Consider the following 22,505-nt stretch of genomic DNA (forward strand, 5'->3'; position numbering starts at 1 on the left):
GCAACCAGCGGAGCCCGCGTGCGGGGCCAGCTGCACCCAACATTCCAGCCCCTGCCCGCCTGCGCCTGCGCAGTAAGGGCACCAGCCTTAGCCGCGGCTACTGCGCATGCTCCGGAGGGCGGGCGCATGCGCAGCGCGGCCTAAGGAGCGAACGTTGGGACCAGCTGCTCGTGTCGCTTCAGCCCGGTGCGTGCGGGGCGGGCCCCGGGGCCGGGGGGTTGTTCAGGGACCAGCCTGGCCGTACGGGTGCGGGGAGGGGGGGCAGCGGGGAACCCGGGCTAGGGAGGGGCAGAGGGGAAGGAAGTGGGGGGGGGGGGAGGGAGGGAAGGAGCCAGCTGCAGTGTTTGCAGAACCGGCCAGTGGGGCAGACGTGGGTGGTTCCTGTTTCCGGATGGGGCATCTCAGGGCCCTTCCCAGGGCTGGGATCTGAATGGCCCAGTGTCCCCCAGGGCCTGGCCAAGGCAGCTCTTCCCTGCCGGGTCAGGTGGAGTCGCCTGCTAAAGGGGCTGGATGCAGGGGAATGGTTTAGATACAGCCCCTTGCAAACGCTGCCGTGGCCAGGCCTGGGTTTAGGGTCTAAAAGAATCCCTGATCTGCTTCTGTGGCTGCATAAAGCTACCTGGCTCACACTATAAAGCAAGGGTAGGGAACCTCGGGGCTGGACGTAGCCCCTGGCTTGCCTGGATCCAGCCTCCAAGGCTCAGGGACCCGCTTCCCCCCTGCACTAGGAAGCCTTCACTGGCTTTCTAGCTCCCTTGCCACTACCAGTGGGGCTGGAACACAAAGTCTACCAGGCTGGGCCCCCCCTAGGCTCTAGCATGGGGAGTATCTTCTTCTCAGTCAGGAACCACATCAGTGAGGAGGGTGTTGTTTTTTCTTCTCAGTTATGTGTAGCCCCCAACTGATTTTCCTGTGGGTCAGTGATCCCTGATCCAAAAAAAGGTTCCTCACTGCTGTTTTAAAGTTTGTTTATGGAGGGGAAATTGCTGCATAGAATTATAAGGGTGGCGTGGAAATCTGTTCAGGGGCCAAACTGACTGCATAGGTAGGGAGATCACACAGCTGGCTGCAGGGCCAAAGGGCAAAATTGGATCAGGCAGTGGGGTTAAGAACAGCATCTGGGCACTTCCAGAAAAAATAACCCAGTGGGGGGAAGCATTTGCAGTATTTGTAAGAATACAGGAGAGGGTTTTTCCCACTGCCAGGATGGAGTGTTGCAGTGCCCACTTGCCAGGGCTGTGTGGGTGGCTAGTGCCTGGAGAAGGCACCTTCTACCTGCCTGAGAGGCTGGATACTGGGAAAGGTGGTGAGATTGAGAGGCTGGGGGCTGCCTGTGTGAGCTGCTGTTTTGCCTCCTGCCTGGCACCCTAGTCAGGGTGAGCAGCGTCCCAGGTTTAAAGGGACAGGGCTGGATTTAAGCCCTGCTGCAGGGTCCTGACTTTTTCTTAAAAATAGGCAAATTGCCCTGTATTTTCTGTCTCCCCCCCCGCCCCCCCATCAGCGCTGGCGGGTCCTGATGCTATCGGATCCCTGCTTGGCAACTGCCCACCTGCCAGCAGGGAGTGAGGGTCTGGTAGCCGCTCCCCCAGCTGGTCCATCAGCATGTTTCTGCTGTGTGTCAGCCTTCTCCCCCCCATCCCATTTCTGTCTGGCACTAACTGTGCTGCCAGCAGCAATGACTGGTCAGTATGAGCAGGCGCCGGATGGCAGCTGGTGACTTGTTCCCTCTGCTGCCTGCCCCACCAGCCCTTTGCATCCTCCCCCTTTTGCTGTCCCCTCCCTGTTCTGCCCCTTCATGCTCTGTAGCCCCCCTGTATCTCCATCTCCCCCTGCCCTGTGCTGCCTCAGAGAAATGTGATCCCAGGTTCCAGGACAGGGGAGTGTGTCCTTGGGGGCCAGTCAGGCAGGAGGGAGGAGAGCGCCAGCCAGGGAAAGCCAGGTCAATCAGTGAGAGAGGTGTACAGGGGAGCGGTCCCCTCTCTGCCATGTGAACCCTAAAGCCTTAAAGATAAGAAGGCTCCAGCTACACAGTAATTATGTTTAACAGGGACCTGATGTTAATTTGAACCTTTGAGCTGCTCAGTTCTGATTGATTGCTGTGGAGCTCACTTGAATATGAATAATTTTACCAGGTGTCCAGTATTCAACATAAGGAAATATGGTCACCTTAGCCCATGTGCTTTTTTTACATCACCGACCATATTTGCTTTCTGAACATTCACTTCAGGCCAGATTTTTAAATGTGAAAACACCAAGATACTTTTGAAAATAATTTTGGACTTGAAAACTTATTACAAATCCATATTTCTATAAGTCATTCCCCACTCTGCAAACACTGAAGTACGCGCTTTAATTTTCTATTCCCTTATTTATTGCATATATAAATATGTGGAATTTTGCTCATGTACATGTACTTCGGTTCACATATTTCAGTTTCTCTGTGTGCTACATCTGTTGTTACAATACATTCCAACGGTGCTCTTCACTCTTCCTACTGTTCTGTGTTGCCAAAATCCAGGGTTTTTAAAATGAACTCTCTCTCTTTTTTTGCAAGAGTTCAGGGCCCAGAGGTATCTCCTCCCTGTGTCTCTGCAGGAGAAAGCTAATGCATGGTCACCTATGTCTGTAAAACACACATTCACTTAACTGCAGCCTGGGTCACGCCACTTCTCGTGGGTCCTCTTGGCTGCCAACAGTGAACCACAGCCATGGCCACTTGAATTTCCGCAAAAGCACTGACTTCTTACTGTAAGAAATCAGTGCTTTTTGCGGAAACACTATGCTGCTTCCGTTCGGGCAAAAGTCCCTTTTGCGCAAAACTTTTGCGCAAAAGGGCCAGTGTAGACATCTGAGATTTGTTTTGCGCAAAAGCACGTTTAGATTGGCCACGGACGCTTTCCCGCAAAAAGTGCCAATCTAGATGCTCTTTTCCGAAAATGCTTGTAACGGAAAACTTTTCCATTAAAAGCATTTAAAGTAGGAATAAGAGATCCTCCGGAATAGGGCTTTATTCCGGAGGATCGGGCCACTCTAGACGCTTTTTCCCGGCTTTTCCCCAAGCCGGAAAAAAGCGGCGGACATCTTTATTTAAATCCCGCGGGGGATATTTAAATCCCCTGTGGATTTCCCTATTCTGAAGTTGAAAATTAGCATGCCCCTTTCGGAAAAGGGGCCAGTGTAGATGTAGCCACAATGTATAGTACCTTCAATCTTGGCTATTTCACTGCTCAGTCAATTCAGTTTCAATATGGGGTTGATTTAAAACAGTGTATCTTAAACTTTTTGAGACCACGGAACACCAAACAATATTTTTTTATGCAGAACACGTATGAAATTTAAAAAAAAAAAAAAAAACTTGTCAAACAAACAAACAAAAAAAAATAAAAACAAAGAAGTAACAAACACAAAGAAAAGGTCACGGCACACCTGCGAATTGTCCACGGAACACCAGTGTTCCACAGAACATAGTTTAAGAAGCACTGGTTTAAAACAATAAATAGGCTGAAAAGGCTGAGAACTGAGTACCACCGTATCCGGCTGTTCATGGAGAGAAACTGCTGCATCCCCAAGGGCTCTGCAGTCAAGTATATGGCTCAGTGAAAATCAGGAACTGAAAGCTGAAGTCAGACAATTTCAGGCTAGACAGGAGTCATAAGTGTTTGATGGGGAAGAGGATTAGCCAAAGGAAGCGGTGGATTCTCCATCTCTTGATGTCTTCAAATCAACATCGGGCAACTCTCTAGAAAACATGCCTCGGGGAAATAGAGCTTTGTGCCTGGGTAACTGGGTTAAGTGTAATAGCTTGCACCACAGAGGGGGTCAGACTGTGTGACTAAGGCTACTTCTGATCCCATTAATCCATGATTTTTAGGATCTCATCTTGCAAACACGCAGCACACAGGTTTAATAATAAATATCTGAATAGTCGTATAAACTTCACTTAATCTCTGTTGTGGAGAGAGTTTATAAAGTCTCTGTTGGATGAGAGAACCAAGGTCTGTGCTGCAAATAGATGGAGGAAAACTAGGGGTTTTAAATACAGCAGCCTAAATTTAGCTATACAGCAGCCTACATCCATATTCAGACAGGTGAATATGTGGGTGGTTTATCGGAAACGCCTGATGCTCAGAACTGAATTCCATTGTTACAGGCGTAGGAACATTGAAACTCAAGCCAGGTATTGAGAGAAGTGAATGTGGATTTGGGATCTTACTTTTGTGTGCTGTTTATGGAATATTGAGACTCACCATTTGCCCAAAATGACCGCATCTAGCATGTGTGTCACCAGGGACAGACTCTGGGGAAACTGGGGGTGTGAAAAGGATTAAAGCCCCTTCTGATATGTCTCCATTTGTCCTTCTCCACCTGACAGGCTGCAGAACACCCATGTCTTGCTACAGCTCAGCCCATGGCCCACAGATCCAGAGAAAGGAAATGGCTGTGGTGGAGCCGGTGACCTTCGAGGAGGTGGCTGTGTATTTCTCTGAGGAGGAATGGGCTCTGCTGGACCCGGGTCAGAGAGCCCTCTACTGGGATGTGATGCATGAGAATTATGAGGCCGTGAGCTGGCTGGGTAAGGATTCCTGTCCTCTCGGGTATCAGAAGCTGGGCTGGCTCTGGAGTAGCTGTGTTGGGTTTTGTTCAGGGTCCCTCATTGCCCTCTGCTCCCCCTAGTGTCAGGAGAATCAGCCTCAATAATCCTGGCTCCTGTGTGAGAGACTGTCCCCTCCATGCCCCCTCCCAGGGGAAACAGGTTGAGGGACATAGCAATGGTGCTGCTCTTCCCACAGCCAAGATCTCAGTGTGCTTCCCCACCATCCTGCCCATGTTGTGCCTTGGCTGGAGGTGTCAGTGGAAAGACCCATGCAGGAGCAGCAGGTACCAGAGTTCTGGGTCTGGCTGCTGTTAGTGGCCGTTGTGCCACTGGGCTGAGCCCCTGGAAGGAGGGTGCAGTTCCTGGGGTCCTTCCCTGCCTATGGCTGATCTCTGTGACATGCTGGTTCCTGCCTGTGAGAGGGGCTGGGTGGTGGGGCTGCGGGAGTGTGAATGAGTCATGGGGGCTACGTCTACATTGGCCCCTTTTCCGAAAGGGGCATTTCACAGGTCGTAATAGGGAAATCCGCGGGGGATTTAAATATCCCCCGCGGCATTTAAATAAAAATGTCCACCGCTTTTTTCCGGCTTTTAGAAAAGTAGGAATAAGATCCTCCGGAAAAGGGCTTTTTTTCCGGAGGATCGGGGCCAGTGTAGACGCTCTTTTCTAAAAGCCGGAAAAAAGCGGCGGACATTTTTATTTAAATGCCGCAGGGGGTATTTAAATCCCCCACGGATTTCCCTATTACGACCTGTGAAATTAACATGCCCCTTTCGGAAAAGGGGCCAGTGTAGACGTAGCCTTCATGTTTGGTGAATGTTCTGTGGAGGTAGCCCTATAGTAGATAAACATAGGGAGAGCCCTTCTTGCATTTCAGGCACCGCACTTGGGCTACGTCTACATTAGCACGTTCTCACGCAAAAACTCTTTTGCAGAAGAGTTCTTGTGCAAAAACTCTTCCACAAGAGAGCGTCTACACTGGCTTTTGCACAAGAGCATCCTTGCCAGTGTAGACACTCTCTTGCGCAAGAAAGCTCTGATGGCCGTTTTAACCATCGGGCTTTCTTGTGCAAGAAATTCATGTTGCCTGTCTCCACTGGCCTCTTGCGCAAGAACAGTTGCGCAAAAGGGCTTATTCCTGAGCGGGAGCGTCAGAGTTCTTGCGCAAGAAGCCCTGATTTCATACATTAGAATGTCAGTGTTCTTGCGCAGGAACTCACGGCCAGTGTAGACAGGCAGCAAGTTTTCGCGCAAGAACGGCTGCTTTGGCGCAAGATCGCGCCAGTGTAGATATAGCCTTGGTGTTGGGAAAACTGTGTTCAATTCCCTGCTCTACAGACTTCCTTTGTCACCTTGGTCAAGTCACTTACATTGTCTTTGTCTAGCCCCCTACATCTGCAATAGTTAATATCATTATGTCCCTGGTTCACAGGACTGGGGAAGGATACATACATTAAATAGGAGAGATGCTCAGCTCCATATAAGCACCCCTGATTGACACTGGAGATCCCAAGTGCTGTTGTGACTGATAATCTTTGCTTCCCATAGTGGCTGCAGTGCCTCATATATTGCTGCTAGCTCCACAGACCTTTGTTACGGCTGCTCAGGGCAGCTCTTTCTGGAGCTCTGATGCCAGCGGCACTGGCAGAGCGTCCAGCTTGCCCATGAAGCACAGCTCAGGGTTTTTGCTAAAGAAAGACCCAGGCTCCGTTTGGGGACTAAGATGCTTGCCCAGGTTTATTGTCGAAGGAGCAGGGTGCTAGTGTCCCAGCTCCCCAGGCACAGGTACGGTGAGACGTGTCCCACCCCAACAATGGTACTAGCTCAGCCAGCAACCAGAACGCTGCCCCTCAGCCAGCACCCACACGCCCCTCCTGTGACTTCCCCTTTCATACACCTTGACACAAACATGGTGCACGTTGCACTCCGTGTCTTTCTACTCCCCCGTCTCCCCCACTTGTCCTTGTACCTGCTCATTGTAACAAAACATCCGTATCCCCTTATTCCTCCTGATTTGTGCAAGGGTCAGTGTGTTCCTCTGCCACCTCTCCGGAGTGTGTGTTTGCAGGTACTGCACAGATCGGCGTGTTTTCCACCACTGTTCCCTCTAAGATTTTTCCATCCATGAGAGAAGTGAGCTTTGTCTTGTGCACCGATATTGAGGTCGTGTGCGCTTGTTCGGATGTGTGCACATGACCTCAATATTGGTGCACTCAAGTTATAAACCTCTCCCTTTTCCCCTCTGCTGCTATGTCTCCCACCCTTCCCTTGCCCCATCTGACCCCTGGGTGCGTGCTGCTGCCCCTCACCCTCCTGCTGTCCTGGCTCCTGCCCTTTTCACTCCCCTCAGCCTTCCTGGGACCTGTCCCCCTCCCCATCCTCTCTGACCCCTGCACCTACCCTTCCTTTCCCCCCGTACCTGCCCATCCACTAGCCTCCCTCCCCATCCCCTCTCCTAATGCCTCCCTCTACCCACCTGCCCTGCCTCTCTCCTCTGCCCTCTGGTGCCTGTCCCTCCCCTTCCGTGTCCGCCGTTCTGCTTCACCCCCACAGTTCTCCTGGCACCTGCACCTTCCCTTACCCTCCCTGCCCCGGTGCCTCATTGCTCCTGCCCTCCCAACACCTGCCGCCCTTGCCCTCTTTCTCCCTGGTGCCCACCCCCTCACTACCCTCTGCCCCAATTCTCATGCCCCTCTGTGCCCTCGCACATGACTTACTCCATCCCCTGCCTTCCTCATGCCCACCCCTCTTTTCAACCTCTCTTCTACCCTCTTGCCCCCTCCACTTTCCTCTCCCAGCATCACCCTGTCCCCTCCCATCTCTCACTCTTACTGACATCTGCCCTTTCCCCTCATTGTCTTTTCTTCGACTCCCTGGCGTTTGTCGTTCTTCCACCCTTTCCCGTGGTGCCTTCTTCTTTCTTCTCCTGCCCTGGCTCCCTCCTCTCCTGTCAGCACAAGCCCCTTCCTCTCCTCACCTCCCCTTCCCTTTGGTTCTCCCCCTGCCCTTTCCCTCACCTTCTGCTTTCCTGATATCTGCACCCGTCAACCCTCCCAGGGCAGAGCACCATGGAGGGCAGAGTGGGGGTGCTATTTTTAGTACTCTGCCCCTGCCCCAGAAGTAGCTGCGCTGTGGCCTGGCTCCAGTCCCAGAACACAGGGTAGCTGCCTGCCATGCGAGGCCGCAGTACTAAAAATAGCACTGTGGCCCCCGCTCCAGTCACAGCACATCGGCGGGGCTGCTTGATGAATTATCTTGTCTTCTGCCAACTCTCTGTCTAATGATTCGTTATCTCAGGTTAAATCATGTTTGATACTACTTCTGTGCTTTTTGGAAATGGGGTTAATGAAGTTTAAATTTCTGGACTTTCAAAGTCATTGGCAAGTTGGTCTAAAATTGAATAGCTCGCTTTCTTAATTCTCTTTCTTTTCAAATATTTCACACACACAGCAACTCCTTTCTCCAACTCGAGTTACAACACAACAGCCTGGCATGCTACAAACACACATGATGCTGTTACTATATTATTTTATTCTGCATATTATACGTAAGCATCCATCAGAGAATTTCCCATCCAGCAAGTTCAGAGGTGAAAGTGTACAGAGGCAAGAACAAGACTCATCTTCTAGCCTAGATGAACATTACTCCCTAGGGATGGCGGCTGGCAGTCAGCGAGCCCTCCAGCCAGACATAACAAAGTACACCCAGCCTAACGTAAGGAAAGGAAATCCCTCTGGTGAAAAGCCTCTCTCCTTGAGCACAGGCAGGGAATGGTCCTGGCTGCCAGCCCAGAGTGGCCCGCCCCTCTCAGCGGCACAGACCCAAGCACCCGGCACAGTGGAGATCCCCAGGGAAGAGGTTTGTACCGAGGAGTCATACCAGCCACTCACAGCCACTGTTGCCACATGGGGGCCGCAGGTGCTGAGGCAGTGAGGGAAAGACACTACAGTCTCCTCTAACCCAAGTCAAACCGCAGACAGGCGGCAGCCACCAGGGCACACCCCGCACCTTGGAGCGTGAAGTGGTGCACACCACCAGTGGCCCATTCCCCAAGGGCGGGTCTCCTTGTGTCCCATGTGCCCTCTGCAGTCCGAGCCCTGCCTGTGGGCCTCAGTGTCAGAATTGCAAGCCCTCACCAGAGCAGCATGTTCCTGTCCTTCCCTGGGGTGGGTGGAGGGATGAAATGGGTCATAAGGGAAACTTAGTTGTACTCTGGAGCAGTGGTTCTCAACCTCTTTGGCCCATAATGCAGACTTTTCCATGGACCACAAGCCAACCACCTTGATGACAAAATGTATGTAGACGGGCGTGGGGGGTACGTGGTCTGGGTGAGAGCTAGGATGCAGGAGCAGTCTAGGTGGGATGTTGAGGGTAGGAGTGGGCAGCAAGTGGGGGATCTGGGTAAGGTGTAAGGTGCAGGAATGGGCTGAAGGGTAGGGGCTCTGCCAGAAGGATGTGTGCAGGAGCGGGTTGGGCATGCAGGGTTTTGTTGGGAGGGGAGTACATGAGAGGGACAGGGGTGTGGGGTCTCAGTGGGAGGAGAGGGGGTTACCTGGCTCCATTCCCCCCATCACTCCCGGGCACTGCCCCATGCTGTTCCCATTGGCCATAATTCTGACCAATGGGAGCAGCAGGGAAAGCCTTCAGGTGTGTGCACACAGAGCCATTTCCTTCTCCGGCAAGTCATACCCAGCCTGCAAGGCTTGCTCTCCCCCACCCCCCATCCTGTATGGGAAGCTGGTGCTGGCGCTTCAACCTTGGAATGGGGGTTTCGGGCCATAGCACCAGCGCTGGTTCCACACTGAAGGCTAGGAGGCAAGTCCCAAGCCTGTGGCCCATCTGCAAGATGGTAGTGGGCCACTAGTGGTCCTTGGACCACACTTTGAGAACCACTGCCCTTGAGGATGCAGCAGAGAGCTCAGTTCTTCCAGGGAATACGGGGAGGAGGGCTGTGTTCTGGATTTTGTACCATCCAGAGCCCAGTCTCTGCAAGGTGGGGAAGGAGCCTCTCTGAGGGTACATCTACACTTGCTCCCTAGTTCGAGCTAGGGATGCTAATGTAGCCGACCGAAATTGCTAATGAAACGGGGATTTAAATATCCTGCGCTTGATTAGCATAATCTTGCCCGCTCATTATTCCGCTCAACAGATGATTTGAACCAGGAAGCGCATTCCGGACCCCTTGGTTCGAACTAACGTTATTCCTCAAAAAATGAGGAGTAACATTTTTTGAGGAGTAATGTTAGTTCGAAGCAAGGGGCTTTATTCGAACTAACACGTCCCTGAGCATGCTTCCTGGTTCGAATCAGCTGTTGAACGGAATACTGTGCAGGCGAGATTATGCTAATGAAGCGCAGGATATTTAAATCCCTGCTTCACTAGCAATTTCAGACGGCTTCGTTTGCATCCCTAGCTCGAACTAAGGAGCAAGTGTAGATGTACCCCGAGTGGGTGACTCAGATTCTGGCTCTGGAAGCAGTACTGGCACAGACCTTAATGAACAAGATCAACACTTGGCTGATTGCTCCCTGAGCAGGATTTCCAGTCTCCAAAGCTCATGTGATCTCGTGGGTGGAGCGAGGGGAGGAGCTATGGATCCCAGATCTCCAGGGCTATGAAGAAGGGGAGATCATCAGCCACACCCACACAGGTGAGCAATCAGCTAAACTGACTCAGAAACCAATTTCTGTGTCCTCATAGTAGGTGTCACTTGTGCGTTTTCATCAGTCCAGCTGACCCTTCAGCCTGTTTTCAATTCCAATCAGAGGATGTGGGGGAAGGCTGGGTTCACTCCTTTGGGAATGGGTTGTGGGGTAGGAGGATGAACTTAGCTCATGATTATTGAACCTTTCCAGCCATTATTTGGGTGTGTTCCCTCTTTTCTATTCCCCTTTCAGAGTTTTCCTTTTAGCTCAATGCAGAGAGAATGACTCCTGGATTCTCTCTCTGTCCCAGCAGGTGATGGGATGCAGAGTGACAACAATGAGGAGTGTCTTCAGCAGGAAGCATCAGAGCAAGTGGCTCCACGTGGGATGTTATTGGGAAGATTTGAAGGGCATGTTTTTCAGAGTCCTGAGCAGGGAGAGACCTTGGAGAGACAGCATAGCCCAGAAACGCAGAAGGGAAACCATCCAGAGAAGGAACAGGGTGAATCCAGTCCCAGAAGCAGAAGTGTGTGTCGTGAAGTTTTGGGAAGTCCCCAAAACCTGTACCCCCATTTGCAGCCAGACATGACTCTCAACCAGCAGGTAGATCAGGAGGTTTATTGTTTCACAGGGACACAGTGTAGCATAGGATCAATGTTAACACAGGGACACAGAGCAGCCAGTATCATTCCTCTCGGGGAGAAGGGGTCCTGGGCCCTTCTCCCCCCTGTTCCTATTGTAAGCCCCTCCTCTCATCCTAACACAGCTGAGAGTGACTCATCCCCCCAGGCCCTAGTCCCCCACCTGGCAGCCCCACCTCCCTTTGTCTCCCTTACTGGGCAGGAGTTATCTCCTATGCCTGGCCCTCAGGTGTCAGGGGCCAAATACTCTTCTGCAGTGAGTCATCCCCCTCCAGACAGTGTTGCAGGTCCTGGGACAGTAGGAACCACACACAGCACACAAAGCAACGCAGCAATACAGTCCCTGCTACAGCACAGTGTGAGAAGAAACACAGAAACCATTCAACAGAAAATCCTCCATCAACAAACACCCTACACTTACAGTGACTATGCAACTCTTATTGAACATCCAGCAACGCACGCAGGAGAGAAATCCTTCAACTGCTCTGACTGTGGGAAAAACTTCAGTAAGAGGTCAGATCTTGAAAGACATAGCAGAATCCACACAGGAGAGAAACCCTTTTATTGCTCTGAGTGTGGGAAAAGCTTCAGTAGGAGCTCAAATCTTTTTCGACATCAGAGAACCCACAATGGAGAGCTATGTTTCAATCCCTTTAACAGTGGGGAAAGCGTCAGTGAGAGCTCAGACCTTGTTAGACATCAGAGAATCCACACAAGGGAGAAACCTTTTTACTGCTCAGACTGTGGGAAAAGCTTCAGTCAGCGCTCAAATCTTGTTACACACAAGAGAATCCACACAGGTGAGAAACCCTTCAGCTGCTCTGACTGTGGGAAAAGCTTCAATCAGCACTCAAGTCTCATTAGACATAAGAGAAACCACACAAGGGAAAAACTTTTCAATTGCTCTGACTGTGGGAAAAGCTTCAGTGAGAGTTCACAACTTGTTAGACATAGGACAGTCCACACTGGGGAGAAACGCTTCATCTGCTCTGACTGTGGGAAAAGCTTCGGTAGGAGCTCAGATCTTGTTACACATATGAGAATCCACACAGGGGAGAAACCCTTCAGCTGCTCTGACTGTGGGAAAAGCTTTCATGGGCGCTCACATCTTGTTAAGCATAGGAGAATCCACACAGGAGAGAGACCCTTTTCCTGCTCTGAATGTGGGAAAAGCTTCAGTAGGAGCTCAAATCTTTTTAGACATCAGAGAACCCACAATGGAGAGCCATGTTTCATCTCCTCTGACAGTGGGAAAAGCTGCAGTGAGAGCTCAGACCTTGTTAGACGTTGGAGAATCCACACAGGGGCGAAACCCTTTTACTGCTCAGACTGTGGGAAAAGCTTCAGTCAGCGCTCAAATCTTGTTACGCATAGGAGAATACACACAGGGGAGAAACCCTTCAGCTGCTCTGACTGTGGAAAAAGCTTCAATCAGCAGTCAAGTCTCATTAGACATAAGAGAAATCACCCAAGAGAAAAACCTTTCAGTTGCTCTGACTGTGGGAAGAGCTTCAGTGAGAGTTTACAACTTGTTAGACATAGGATAATCCACACTGGGGAGAAACCCTTTAGCTGCTCTGACTGTGGGAAAAGCTTCAGTAGTACTTCACATCTTGTTACACATATGAGAATCCACACAGGAGAGAAACCCTTCAGCTGCTCTGACTGTGGGAAAAGCTTTCATGGGCGCTCACACCTTGTTAAACATAGGAGAATCCACACAGGGGAGAAACCTTTTTGCTGTTCTGACTGTGGGAAAAGCTTCAGTTGGAGCTCACATCTTATTAATCATAAGAGAATCCACACAGGAGAGAAACCCTTTAACTGCTCTGACTGTGGGAAAAGCTTCAGTAGGAGCTCAAGTCTTGTTACACATAGGAGAACCCACACAGGGGAGAAACCCTTTGATTTCTCTGTGTGTGGGAAAACCTCGAGTCAATGCTCAAATCTTAACAATCATCATGCAATACACACAGGAGAATCCTAAACCTCCCTTGCTGCAATTTAAGCCTCTTTCTCCTTCTCCTATCATCAGAGGCCAAGGAGAACAATTTTTTCCCCTTCTCCTTGTAACATCCTTCTAGGTACCTGAAAGTTGCTATCACGTCCTCTCCCAGTCTTCTCTTTTCCAAAATAAACAAACCCATTTCTTTCAGTATTCCCTCGTAGGTCCTATTTTCTAGACCTTTAATCATTTTTGTTGCTCTTCTCTGGAGCCTCACTAATTTGTCCACATTTTCTTGAAATCTGGTTCCCAGAACTGGATACGTAGTCCAACTGAAACCTAATCAGAGTAGAATAGAAGAATTACTTCTCATGTCTTGCTCACAACGTTCCTGTTAATGCAACCCTATAACTTCTCATTCTGCAGGAAAAAGTTCATTCAGCACTCAGAACTTGTTAGGCATAGGAGACTCCATACAGGCAAGAAACCACATAACCTAAGTTCCCTGTAAGCAGTGTGGTCATACAGCCTTACTGCAGCCTAATAAATGCCTAGCAAGCATTTTAGGCCTATGGTAGGGATTGATGCCTCTGCTACTCATGGGTCTCAACCCCTGCCCAGACCTGCGATGACCAGCAGACAGTTGGCTATTCCACAGCCCCAGAGCTGCTATGGCAAGGAGAGGTGCCTCCTCCCTCGGTCCCACACTAGCATATGAGCTGAGGGAGAGAAAGCTGGTGGAAGTCTTTTCTCCCCAAATGTAGCCCTTTGGTGGCCTGCCCCTCAAACCTCTCCATCCTTGGCCCACCCTACATATCATTCCTCCACAGCTCAAACCTCTGTCTCAGCCCTGAGCCCCTCATCCCCGACTTCACCCCAGAGCCAGCCCTCCCTGCTCTCCAACTCTTTGCCCCAGCTCTGAGCCTTCTTCGCAAAATCCAAGCCCCTGAGTGCCACTCCTACCACATGTATTTTGTTCTGTGCACCAATATGGGGATGTGTCACACTTCTCCCCATATTGGGGCCCCTAACAAAACTTGTTCACATTTGTGAGAAAAATAGGTGGAGCAGTGTGTATAATTGCTGTGATTGAGAGAAGCTTCTGTGGGAGATCAGACCTTGTTAGACAGGAGAATCCACACAAGAGAGGAACCCTTCAGCTGCTCTGATGGTGGGAAAAACTTGGTAGGCGCTCAAGTCTTCTTAGTCATGAGAGAACCCACACAAGGGAGATACCCTTTAGTTGCTCTGACTGTGGAAAAAGTTGTAGGAAGAGCTCAGATCCTATTGCACATCAGACAGTTCATATATGATAGAATCCCTATAACTGCTCAGATTGTGGGCAAAGGTTCTATCTGAGCTGATACCTCATTGAACATCTGTCACCAGTGAAAGGTGACAGCTGTAGTTCAAGCTGGAAAGCTTTAATAAGTGTTCACATGTTCTATCACATTGGAGAACCCAAAGATGAGATGAAAAAAAAACCTGATAGGCATTTGAGTGAGTACCAGAAGGGGTGCCCAGGCAGTACCACTACTGGGGACAATCCAAGGGCCTACCGCACAGTGAGGAGCCCTTTCCGCCCCAAGGGAAGCCACAGAGCCCCTCTCATCACACAACCCCATTATCTAGCAATCCACCTTGCTCCAGTGACAAGCCAGCTGGGTGATGTTTTGCATGTAATGAGCTGGGGCACATGAAAGCCGACTGCCCCAGGAGCACCAGCAGAGTGCAATTCATTACACTCTTGGTCAAACCAAGAGTCCTCAGGCCCAGATGCTTCTCAGATACCCCCAGAGAAAAGGGAAACTGAATATGGGTGGGAAGAAGGTTATTGCCTGGAAAGAGACTGGAGCACAGGTGTCTGCAATCTATCAGTCCCTAGTGGACCTTGAACTCTAACTCAGAGACTCAAGTAACTGTTCAACCCTTCAAGGCAGATTCCTTTGTCCTATCCACAGCCAAGTTGTCTCCTATGTACAAGGGCTGGTCAGGAATTTGGACTTTTGCAATCTAAAATGATTATCCCTTTCCTGTACTGATGGGAGAGGACTGAGACAAGCTGAGAAGGTGGGAATGGTCACCTGCAGCAGGGCTAAGTATGCCTCCACACGTAGCCCCATTCTTGAGCCATCTACAGGGACCCAGTTTGTATCCTCAGACATCCCAAGGCTGGAGACCCAGACAAAAATGGCAGAACCAGATCCCAGACGAGCATCTACAGTAGCAGCAGTGGATCCATTGAGAGACCTGAACAAACAAAAAAGCAACTAAATGCAGTTAAGTGGAGTGGGAAGTGTCAGGAAGCTTTCAAGCAGCTTAAGGCTGCTCTTATGTCTGATGCTATTCTAAGGGCCCCAGACTACAACAAACCTTTCTTTGTCACTAGGGATGCATCAGGGCGTGGTGTGGGGGTAGGTTTGATGCAGACAGGGCCAGATCAAGAATTCTGCCTTGTTGCATTCCTCAGGAAAAAAATGTTTGAGAGGGAAAGCCACTGGTCTGTCTCCAAGAACGGATGCTACATCACTGTATATGCTCTAGAGAGTCTATGGCCATACATTTGGGGACAACATTTTCATCTGCAGACCAACCATTCTGCTCTGAAGTGGCTTCACACAGTCAAAGAGATTAACAAGAAATTCCTTTGGTGGAGTTTTGGCTCTCCAAGACTGTGAAGTGTGACATCCAACACATTTCAGGAACTTCTAACAAAGTGGCTGATGCACTCTCCAATGAAAGTTTTTCAGATTAAGCCAGTTAAAACTCACCCTGTATCTAAGTCATTGTATTCCATGCATGCAGGGGATCTTGTTTAGTTTTTTGTATATTTAGTAGTGAATTTAGTGTGTGCAAGTATAGTATTATGTTTTCTTCTAAACCTCCAGAAAAGAATGACAGCCATTGTTCAGTATTGTCTGTGATTTGAAAGGTGTGTGATGGATAGGAGTAGTGCTGGCCTTTTCTGAACATCCCAGTATTCAGTTAAACCTATGTAGCTAGAAAGTGTTGGCAAGAAGCCAGCAGATCCAATAAGAAGAATGAATTGACATTTGAATTGTAAGAGATACCTGTCTCCTGTGTTTCTTTGTGTAAGTTTTAAACCAGGAGCTGAGGGAACAAGACGAATTGAACCAGATAGAACTACTATGCCTACAAAGAATATGGGGCATGGAAATGGACTGGACCTTGAAGCATGGGTATGTGAGTAGATAGGAAATGTCTATATAGACACAATGCTACACTGCAGGCTTCTTGCACAAGAACTGTTTTGCACAAGAGTTCTTGTGCAAAAGGTCTTCCAAAAGAGCACATCTGCACTGCCATATGCTTTTGCGCAAGAGCATCCATAGCAGTGTGGATGCTCTCTTGTACAAGAAAACTCCGATGGTCATTTAAGCCATAGGGCCTGGCTACACTGCCTCCTTGCAGAAGAACTCTTGCACAAGAGGGCTTATTCCTCGTGGGGAGAGGAATAACTCTTGTGAAAGAAACCCTGTTTTCCAACGGTGTACTGTAAATTTACTTGCGCGAGAACATGCATGCAGTGTAGATACCTGAAGTTTTTGCGCAAGAATAGCCGTTTTGTGCAAAAACTTGCAGAGCGTCTACACTGCACGTGCGTTCTTGGGCAAGCAAATTTACAGTAAAGTGTCAGAAAATAGGGTTTCTTGCGCAAGAGTTATTCCTCTCCCCACGAGGAATAAGCCCTCTTGCACAAGAGCACTTCCGCAAAAAGGTAGTGTAGACAGGCAACAGGAGTTTATTGTGCAAGAAAGTCCTATGGCTTAAATGGCCATCGGAGCTTTCTTGTGTAAGAAAGCATCCACACTGCCATGGATGCTCTTGTGCAAAAGCACATGGCAGTGTGGATGTGCTCTTGCACAAGAATTTTTGCACAAGAACTCTTGCACAAAACAGTTCAGCTATGTCTACGCTTGCGGCTTCTTGCACAAGAAATATGCAAATGAGGCTGAGTGGAATATCGCTGAGCCTCATTTGCATATTGTGACGGGGCAGCCAGCCTCGCCACGCTGCCCCGCACTGTCAGAAGCGGCGGGGGAACCCGGAGCTGCATCGATCCTGGCGGGTGCGGCCATGGTGGTGAGGCTGCGACCCGGGCCGGCACTCTTGGATGACGTCCCCCATGACGTCACCCCGGGACTCCCGGGGAGCCAGATGATGCGGGCGGGGGCGGAGCCAGCAGGGGACGCGGAATGGCGGCCCTTTGAAAAGGGCCGAGAGAGGAAAGCAGAGGGGAAGAACACAGAGAAGCCAAAGACTCCTGCTGACGCTCGAAGAAGGCAATGAGCGGTGAGTCTTTCCCCACGGTGGGTAGTAAACTAATTCAGACTGGGGAGAAGAGGCCCAGGGCAGGGCCGTGGACCCCGTGAATGGAGGGTTAAGGGGTCTTGACCCCCTCCATTGGCCAGGGAGAGCCTTTCCTGCCTTAGGGCCCTGGGCCGGGACTCGAAGAGAGGGAGGGCCTGAGTCCCCTCCCCAGTCCCCCCTGACCCGCCTTGCAGCCGATCCCTTCGGCTATGACAAAAGGCCTGGCCAGGGGTCTCTAGATACGAGGGAACAGTATTGCCTCCTCCTGGACTTGGGTGGGGACGAGAGACTAATCAGTTACACGTACCTAATGAGCCACCTTTTTTTTTGCAGAAGAGGCTCTTGGGCCAGAAGGAGTTGTCTACACTGCCCCTTCTTGTGCAAGAAAAACCCTCTTGCACAATGCTGTTATTCCTGAAAATAATCAGCGTAGTGGCATTGCACAAGAGGTCTTTTCTTGCGCAAGAAGGGGCAGTATAGGCACCTCCTTATGGCACAAGAGCCTCTTCTGCAAAAATGGTGGCTCATTAGGTATGCAAATGAGGCGTGGCAATATTCCATGCTTAGCTTCATTTGCATATTTCTCACACTAGAGGCTGCGAGTGTAGACGTAGCCTTCTTGCACAAAAAGCCTGCAGTGTAGACGTAGCCTCTGTGTTAAATCCATGTTCCACTCTTCCCTACATTGTAACCTTAAACTGAATCAGTTTTTAATTTGTTCTTTTCTCAATTGCATGAATCCACCTTGCAACCAAGTATGCTTTATCAAAAATATCTTTTTTTGTTTTGTTAATAAAATCACCTTTTTTTAAGGCGATGATTTGTTTCTAGTGTCCTGGAAGGTAATAGGAGCTCTGTGTATGCATGCTTAAAACTGAGAGGTCAGCTATCAGAGATAACAGGCTTTCTCTTTTTTTCAAACTCACTTATAGTAAAAGAGCTTGGAGTACTACCCCTCTGGAAGAAGTTCCAAATACTTCTTCCTGGGTACAAGAAGAAAGGGGTTGTCACTTGGCGAGGGCAAGGTTGGGAATCTGACTTGGGAGCACTTAAGCAGAAGCCTATCGAGGCAGGGTATGTTTAAGGTCTCTTGCGGGCCACCATCTTCTGCCTTCCGAGTGCCAGAGTGGGGAATAGCCTTGACACGTTGGGTGCGTCTAGACTGGCAACATCTTGCCGGCTGTCTAAACTGGCTGTGAGAATTTGTGCAAGAACACTGACGATCTAATGTAAGATTCTCTTTCGAATGCTCTTTCAAAAAGCGTTTTTGAATGCAAACAGGGCTTTTTCGAAAAAGCGGCTCACTTTTTCGAAAGAAGAGGTTGCAGTCTAGACGCTCTCTTTCAAAAGAGGCTTTTTCGAAAGAGGCTTGTAGTCTAGATGTACCCCAAGGCTACGTCTACGCTGGCATGATTTTCCAAAAATGCTTTTAACGGAAAAGTTTTCCGTTAAAAGCATTTTCGGAAAAATCGCGTCTAGATTGGCAGGATGCTTTTCCGCAAAAGCACTTTTTGCGGAAAAGTGTCCGTGGCCAATCTAGATGCGGTTTTCTGCAAAAAAGCCCCGATTGCCATTTTTGCGATTGGGGCTTTTTTGCGGAAAACAGTACTATGCTGTCTACACTGGTCCTTTTGTGCAAAAGTCTTTCGGAAAAAGACTTTTGCCCAAACGGGAGCAGCATAGTATTCCCGGAAAAGCACTGATGATTTTACATGAGATTGTCAGTGCTTTTCCAGAAATTCAAGGGGCCAGTGTAGACAGCTGACAAGTTTTTCTGCAAAATCATCTGATTTTTGCGGAAAAACTTGCTAGTCTAGACACAGCCCAAGTGTGACCTGCCCGGTCTCTGGACTGGTGGTGATTCCCTGGGCCATGCCCTCAGCCCAGGGTCTCCCTCGCTCTCTTCAGCTGCTCACACCACCCAGCTCTGATCTGCTCCAGCCCTGGCTCCATGCTGCTGCCGCACTGATGCTGCTCTGCCTCCAGCTTCCTGGGCTGCTTCTGCCTCTTTCTGTCTGTCCCCACTCTGCTCCCCAGATCACTTCGGGTCCCTGCTCCGACCTGGGTAATTGCAGCTCAAGTGCAATAGGACTCTTCCCCACTCCTGGCTCTCATTAACCTGCCTGCCCTGTCAATCAAGTTGACCCGGAGCATTCTGGGTTCCTACTGTAAGAAATCAGTGCTTCTTGCGGAAATACTATGCTGCTCCCATTCAGGCAAAAGTGGGGAAAGCTTTTGCGCAAAAGGGCCAGTGCAGACAGCTCAGATTTGTTTTGTTCAAAAAAGCCCCGATTGTGAAAACGCCGAGCAGGGCTTTTTTTGCACAAAAGTGCGTCTAGATTGGCATGGACACTTTTCCGCAAAAAGTGCTTTTGCAGAAAAGTATCCGTGCCAATCTAGACGCTCTTTTCCTCAAATGCTTTTAACAGAAAACTTTTCCGTTAAAAGCATTTGCGGAAAATCATTCCAGTCTAGACGTAGCCCTGGAGAATTGTGGCCAGTTCTGGGCCCCCCCTCCCACTACAAAAAGGATGTGGATGCATTGGAGAGGGTCTAGCGGAGGGCAACCAAAATGATTAGGGGGCTGGAGCATATGACCTATGAGGAGAGGCTGAGGGAGGTGGGTCTATGAAATAAGGAAAAGGGATCTTTCGGAAAAGGCTTTGTTTTCCGAAAGATCCATATCTAGACTGGCGCTTTTCTCCGGCAAAGCTCCGTGCTGAAGAAAAGCAGCAGCCATTTTTATGCTAATGAGGTGGGGGAGATTTAAATCCCTGCTTCATTAGCAATTGCGATACGTCTAATTTACATCCCTTTTACGAAAAGGGGATGTAGTCTAGACGTAGCCCGTGTTGTTCTTGCCTTAATTTTTGTATTCATGCCTGTCAGTGTGAAGAAAGTTATTCATAAACACACCTAAGTTGCAGCGGTTAGCATGTCCTGGGAGTATCATTGTGGCCCCCGGCGTTACCAAAATTGAATAGCCCCAGCCTAGAACTTAATAGCCTGGCTAGAGATTGAGGAGGGCTGAGATTGTGTGTCATGCTGCTTCACCTGATGCCCAGGCATTTGGACCCTCTCGTCTCCAGCACTCTTCAAGGAAGGAGCAGCAGGGCCATGCTGAATAGTCAAGGCAGCATCACAGACCCCAACCCACCTTTCTGCCTCTGGGTACATGGAGTAATTGGCAGCTCTTACCGACAGCTCTATAGGAAGGTTTTAGTGGGAGATTGGCTGAGTGGTTAAGGTGTTGGAGTAGATATCCAATAGGGTTGCCCTACATGAATTTAAATTCTGCTCACAGCCAGGCCTGTGTTTTGGCCATACCCCTACCCAGGGCAACACAACTACACAACCCCTGAGACACTCAACTCCCCCTTTTGCTCCTTTCAGGGAGCCCCCTGGGATGGTGCCTCATGCTGAGTCCCTGAGGTCTCAGGCAAACTCTCAGTGCATGCAGAGGGAGGGGCCACAGGAGGCCTGTGAGAAGAAGGAATGAGGAGACCCCTGTCTCTAGAGAATAGGGGCCTTGAGCCCACTGCTGCTAACATGCACAGCCTGGCCCCTCCATCCCTAGAGCGCGGGGGAAGAGGAGAGAGCATGTGGCCAAGACTGGCCTCCGTAGCCCTGGAGCATCAGGGGGAGGGAGGAGGCTGCGCAGCTTGGCTCAGCCTCTCCAACCCCCAAGCACCAGCTGGGCAGGTGCTGAGGCAGCAACACATGGCCCCCAGAATACCTATAGGTGATGTTCTGGGGGCAGAGTGTGGGCATGGCCATGCCTGGTGGTTGGGGAAGATAAAACCTTCTTCCAGCACCAACACCCATGCTCATAGAGCTGGGCAGGACTCTGCCTGAGGGATCCTGGCACAGGGGAAGAAAAGAGAGTGGAGTTTGTGACTTTTGACCTACCCCCTCTCATGAGCAGCTAAGAGGGGAAGGGGGCATTTTAACTCCTCCCTTCCTCAGGGCTGGAATTCCAGCTGCTAGGAGCAAAATGTAACACCATTGGAAGATTGAAAATCACTGCGCCAGGCATAGTGGAGCCAAAATCCATTGGAGCATTCAACACAGGTGGAAATGCTGCTGCCTCTGCAACTTGCTGTCACTTTTGCCCCTCTCACTCCTGAGACCGCACCTCTCTGAGCCTCCCGCCTGCCTGTCTTTTGCTGTGTGTCCTCTTGGGGAGTCCACTCCCTCTGGACTCCGGGGGCCTCCCATCAGGCCCCGCCAAAGAGTTTGCAGGGCCCAAGGTAGCACCCTGTGTTTGGCCGAGCCATACGGCTCCCAGTCAGGGTCGCAAGTGAGCTGCCAGGTGGGCAGAGCCAGGCCCTAGGCAACTGCCTCCCTCACCTTGCCCAAAGGCTGGGCCTGTCTCCCATTCCTAGAGGCAACAATGCAGCCCAGGTCTCTAGCCCTGATTGACTCTCACCGGCTATGTCTACACTGGCAGCTTCTTGCACAAGAACGACTGTTCTTGCGCAAAAACTTGCCTGCTGTCTACACTGCACATGTATTCTTGCGCAAGTAAGTTTACAGTACAGCATTGTAAAACAGGGCTTCTTCCAGAACAAGGAATAAGCCCTCTTGCACAAGAACTCTTCCAGAAGAGACCAGCGTGGATAGGCAACATGAATTTCTTGCACAAGAAGCCTCTATGGTTAAAATGGCCATCAGGACTTTCTTGTGCAAGAGAGTGTCCACGCTGCCATGGATGCTCTTGCACAAAAGCACATAGTGTGGATGCACTCTTGTGGAAGCCCTTGTGCACAAGAACTCTTCCACAAAAAGAGTTCTTGTGCAAGAAGCTGCCAGTGTAGATGTAGCCACCCAGCATAAAACAGGAGGGTTTAGTGAACATCTGAGCAGAGGTACCCAGGCAGGTAGCAGGTGAGGACCACCACAGGGATGGTCAGTATCCAGTCGGTACTCTGCATAAGCTCAGCTCTCAGCACAAATTCAGCTGCCATCTCTCTGCTGCCTACTCACAGCTCAATTGCCCTTCTCCAAACTTGCCTCCTGCCCACACTGCACCCCCAGTGCCTGGGAGTTGCTCCCTCTGGGACCACATGGTAATGCGAGGGGTGGTGGCCAGCTGAATGGCAGTCGCTGGGCGGAAATGAGATGTGGCTGGGGGTTACCACTTCTCGGCCTTCTGGTGAAGTTCAAGAGTAGTATTGGCGAGAGTCAAGAGTTGGGGAAAGCACAGGCTTCCTCCTCAGAACTACATCCACTACCCTGCTGATAGCCAGGGACTTAGAATCACATTGCACTGCTGGCTGCACTCTTCCCCTAACCCGTGCCCCAACAGGAGAATGAGTCTGTTTTGGAACAAATCCCCAAAGCTCCAT

General features: G+C 50.2%; 1 protein-coding gene across 4 annotated transcripts; it reads left to right on the plus strand.

The window, feature by feature from the left end:
- The first annotated feature begins 120 nt into the window (after positions 1-120).
- On the plus strand, positions 121-16,220 carry LOC106732836 (uncharacterized). Of its 4 annotated transcripts, none has more exons than XM_075916712.1 (4): positions 121-186; positions 4,373-4,573; positions 10,131-10,244; positions 10,550-16,220. In XM_075916712.1, exons 2-4 carry the CDS (start codon positions 4,387-4,389, stop codon positions 12,865-12,867), a joined length of 2,619 nt encoding a protein of 872 aa, XP_075772827.1. In that variant the 5' UTR covers positions 121-186; positions 4,373-4,386; the 3' UTR covers positions 12,868-16,220. The 4 variants fall into 4 exon arrangements, with proteins under 4 accessions (XP_075772827.1, XP_075772828.1, XP_075772830.1 ...); XM_075916713.1 differs by having other exon boundaries at positions 10,553-16,220; XM_075916715.1 differs by lacking the exon at positions 10,131-10,244.
- The last annotated feature ends 6,285 nt before the right edge of the window (positions 16,221-22,505 follow it).

This window comes from Pelodiscus sinensis, unplaced genomic scaffold (genome assembly GCF_049634645.1).
Source record: "Pelodiscus sinensis isolate JC-2024 unplaced genomic scaffold, ASM4963464v1 ctg177, whole genome shotgun sequence".
Lineage (NCBI taxonomy): Eukaryota > Metazoa > Chordata > Testudines > Trionychidae > Pelodiscus > Pelodiscus sinensis.

Excerpts from the sequence above, each read along its gene's own strand:
- LOC106732836 (XM_075916712.1), top strand. The coding sequence starts at position 4,387 with ATGTCTTGCTACAGCTCAGCCCATGGCCCACAGATCCAGAGAAAGGAA. Across the intron at positions 4,574-10,130 it reads TGAGGCCGTGAGCTGGCTGG|GATTTCCAGTCTCCAAAGCT; the intron begins GTAAGGATTCCT and ends CTCCCTGAGCAG. Across the intron at positions 10,245-10,549 it reads CATCAGCCACACCCACACAG|CAGGTGATGGGATGCAGAGT; the intron begins GTGAGCAATCAG and ends TCTCTGTCCCAG.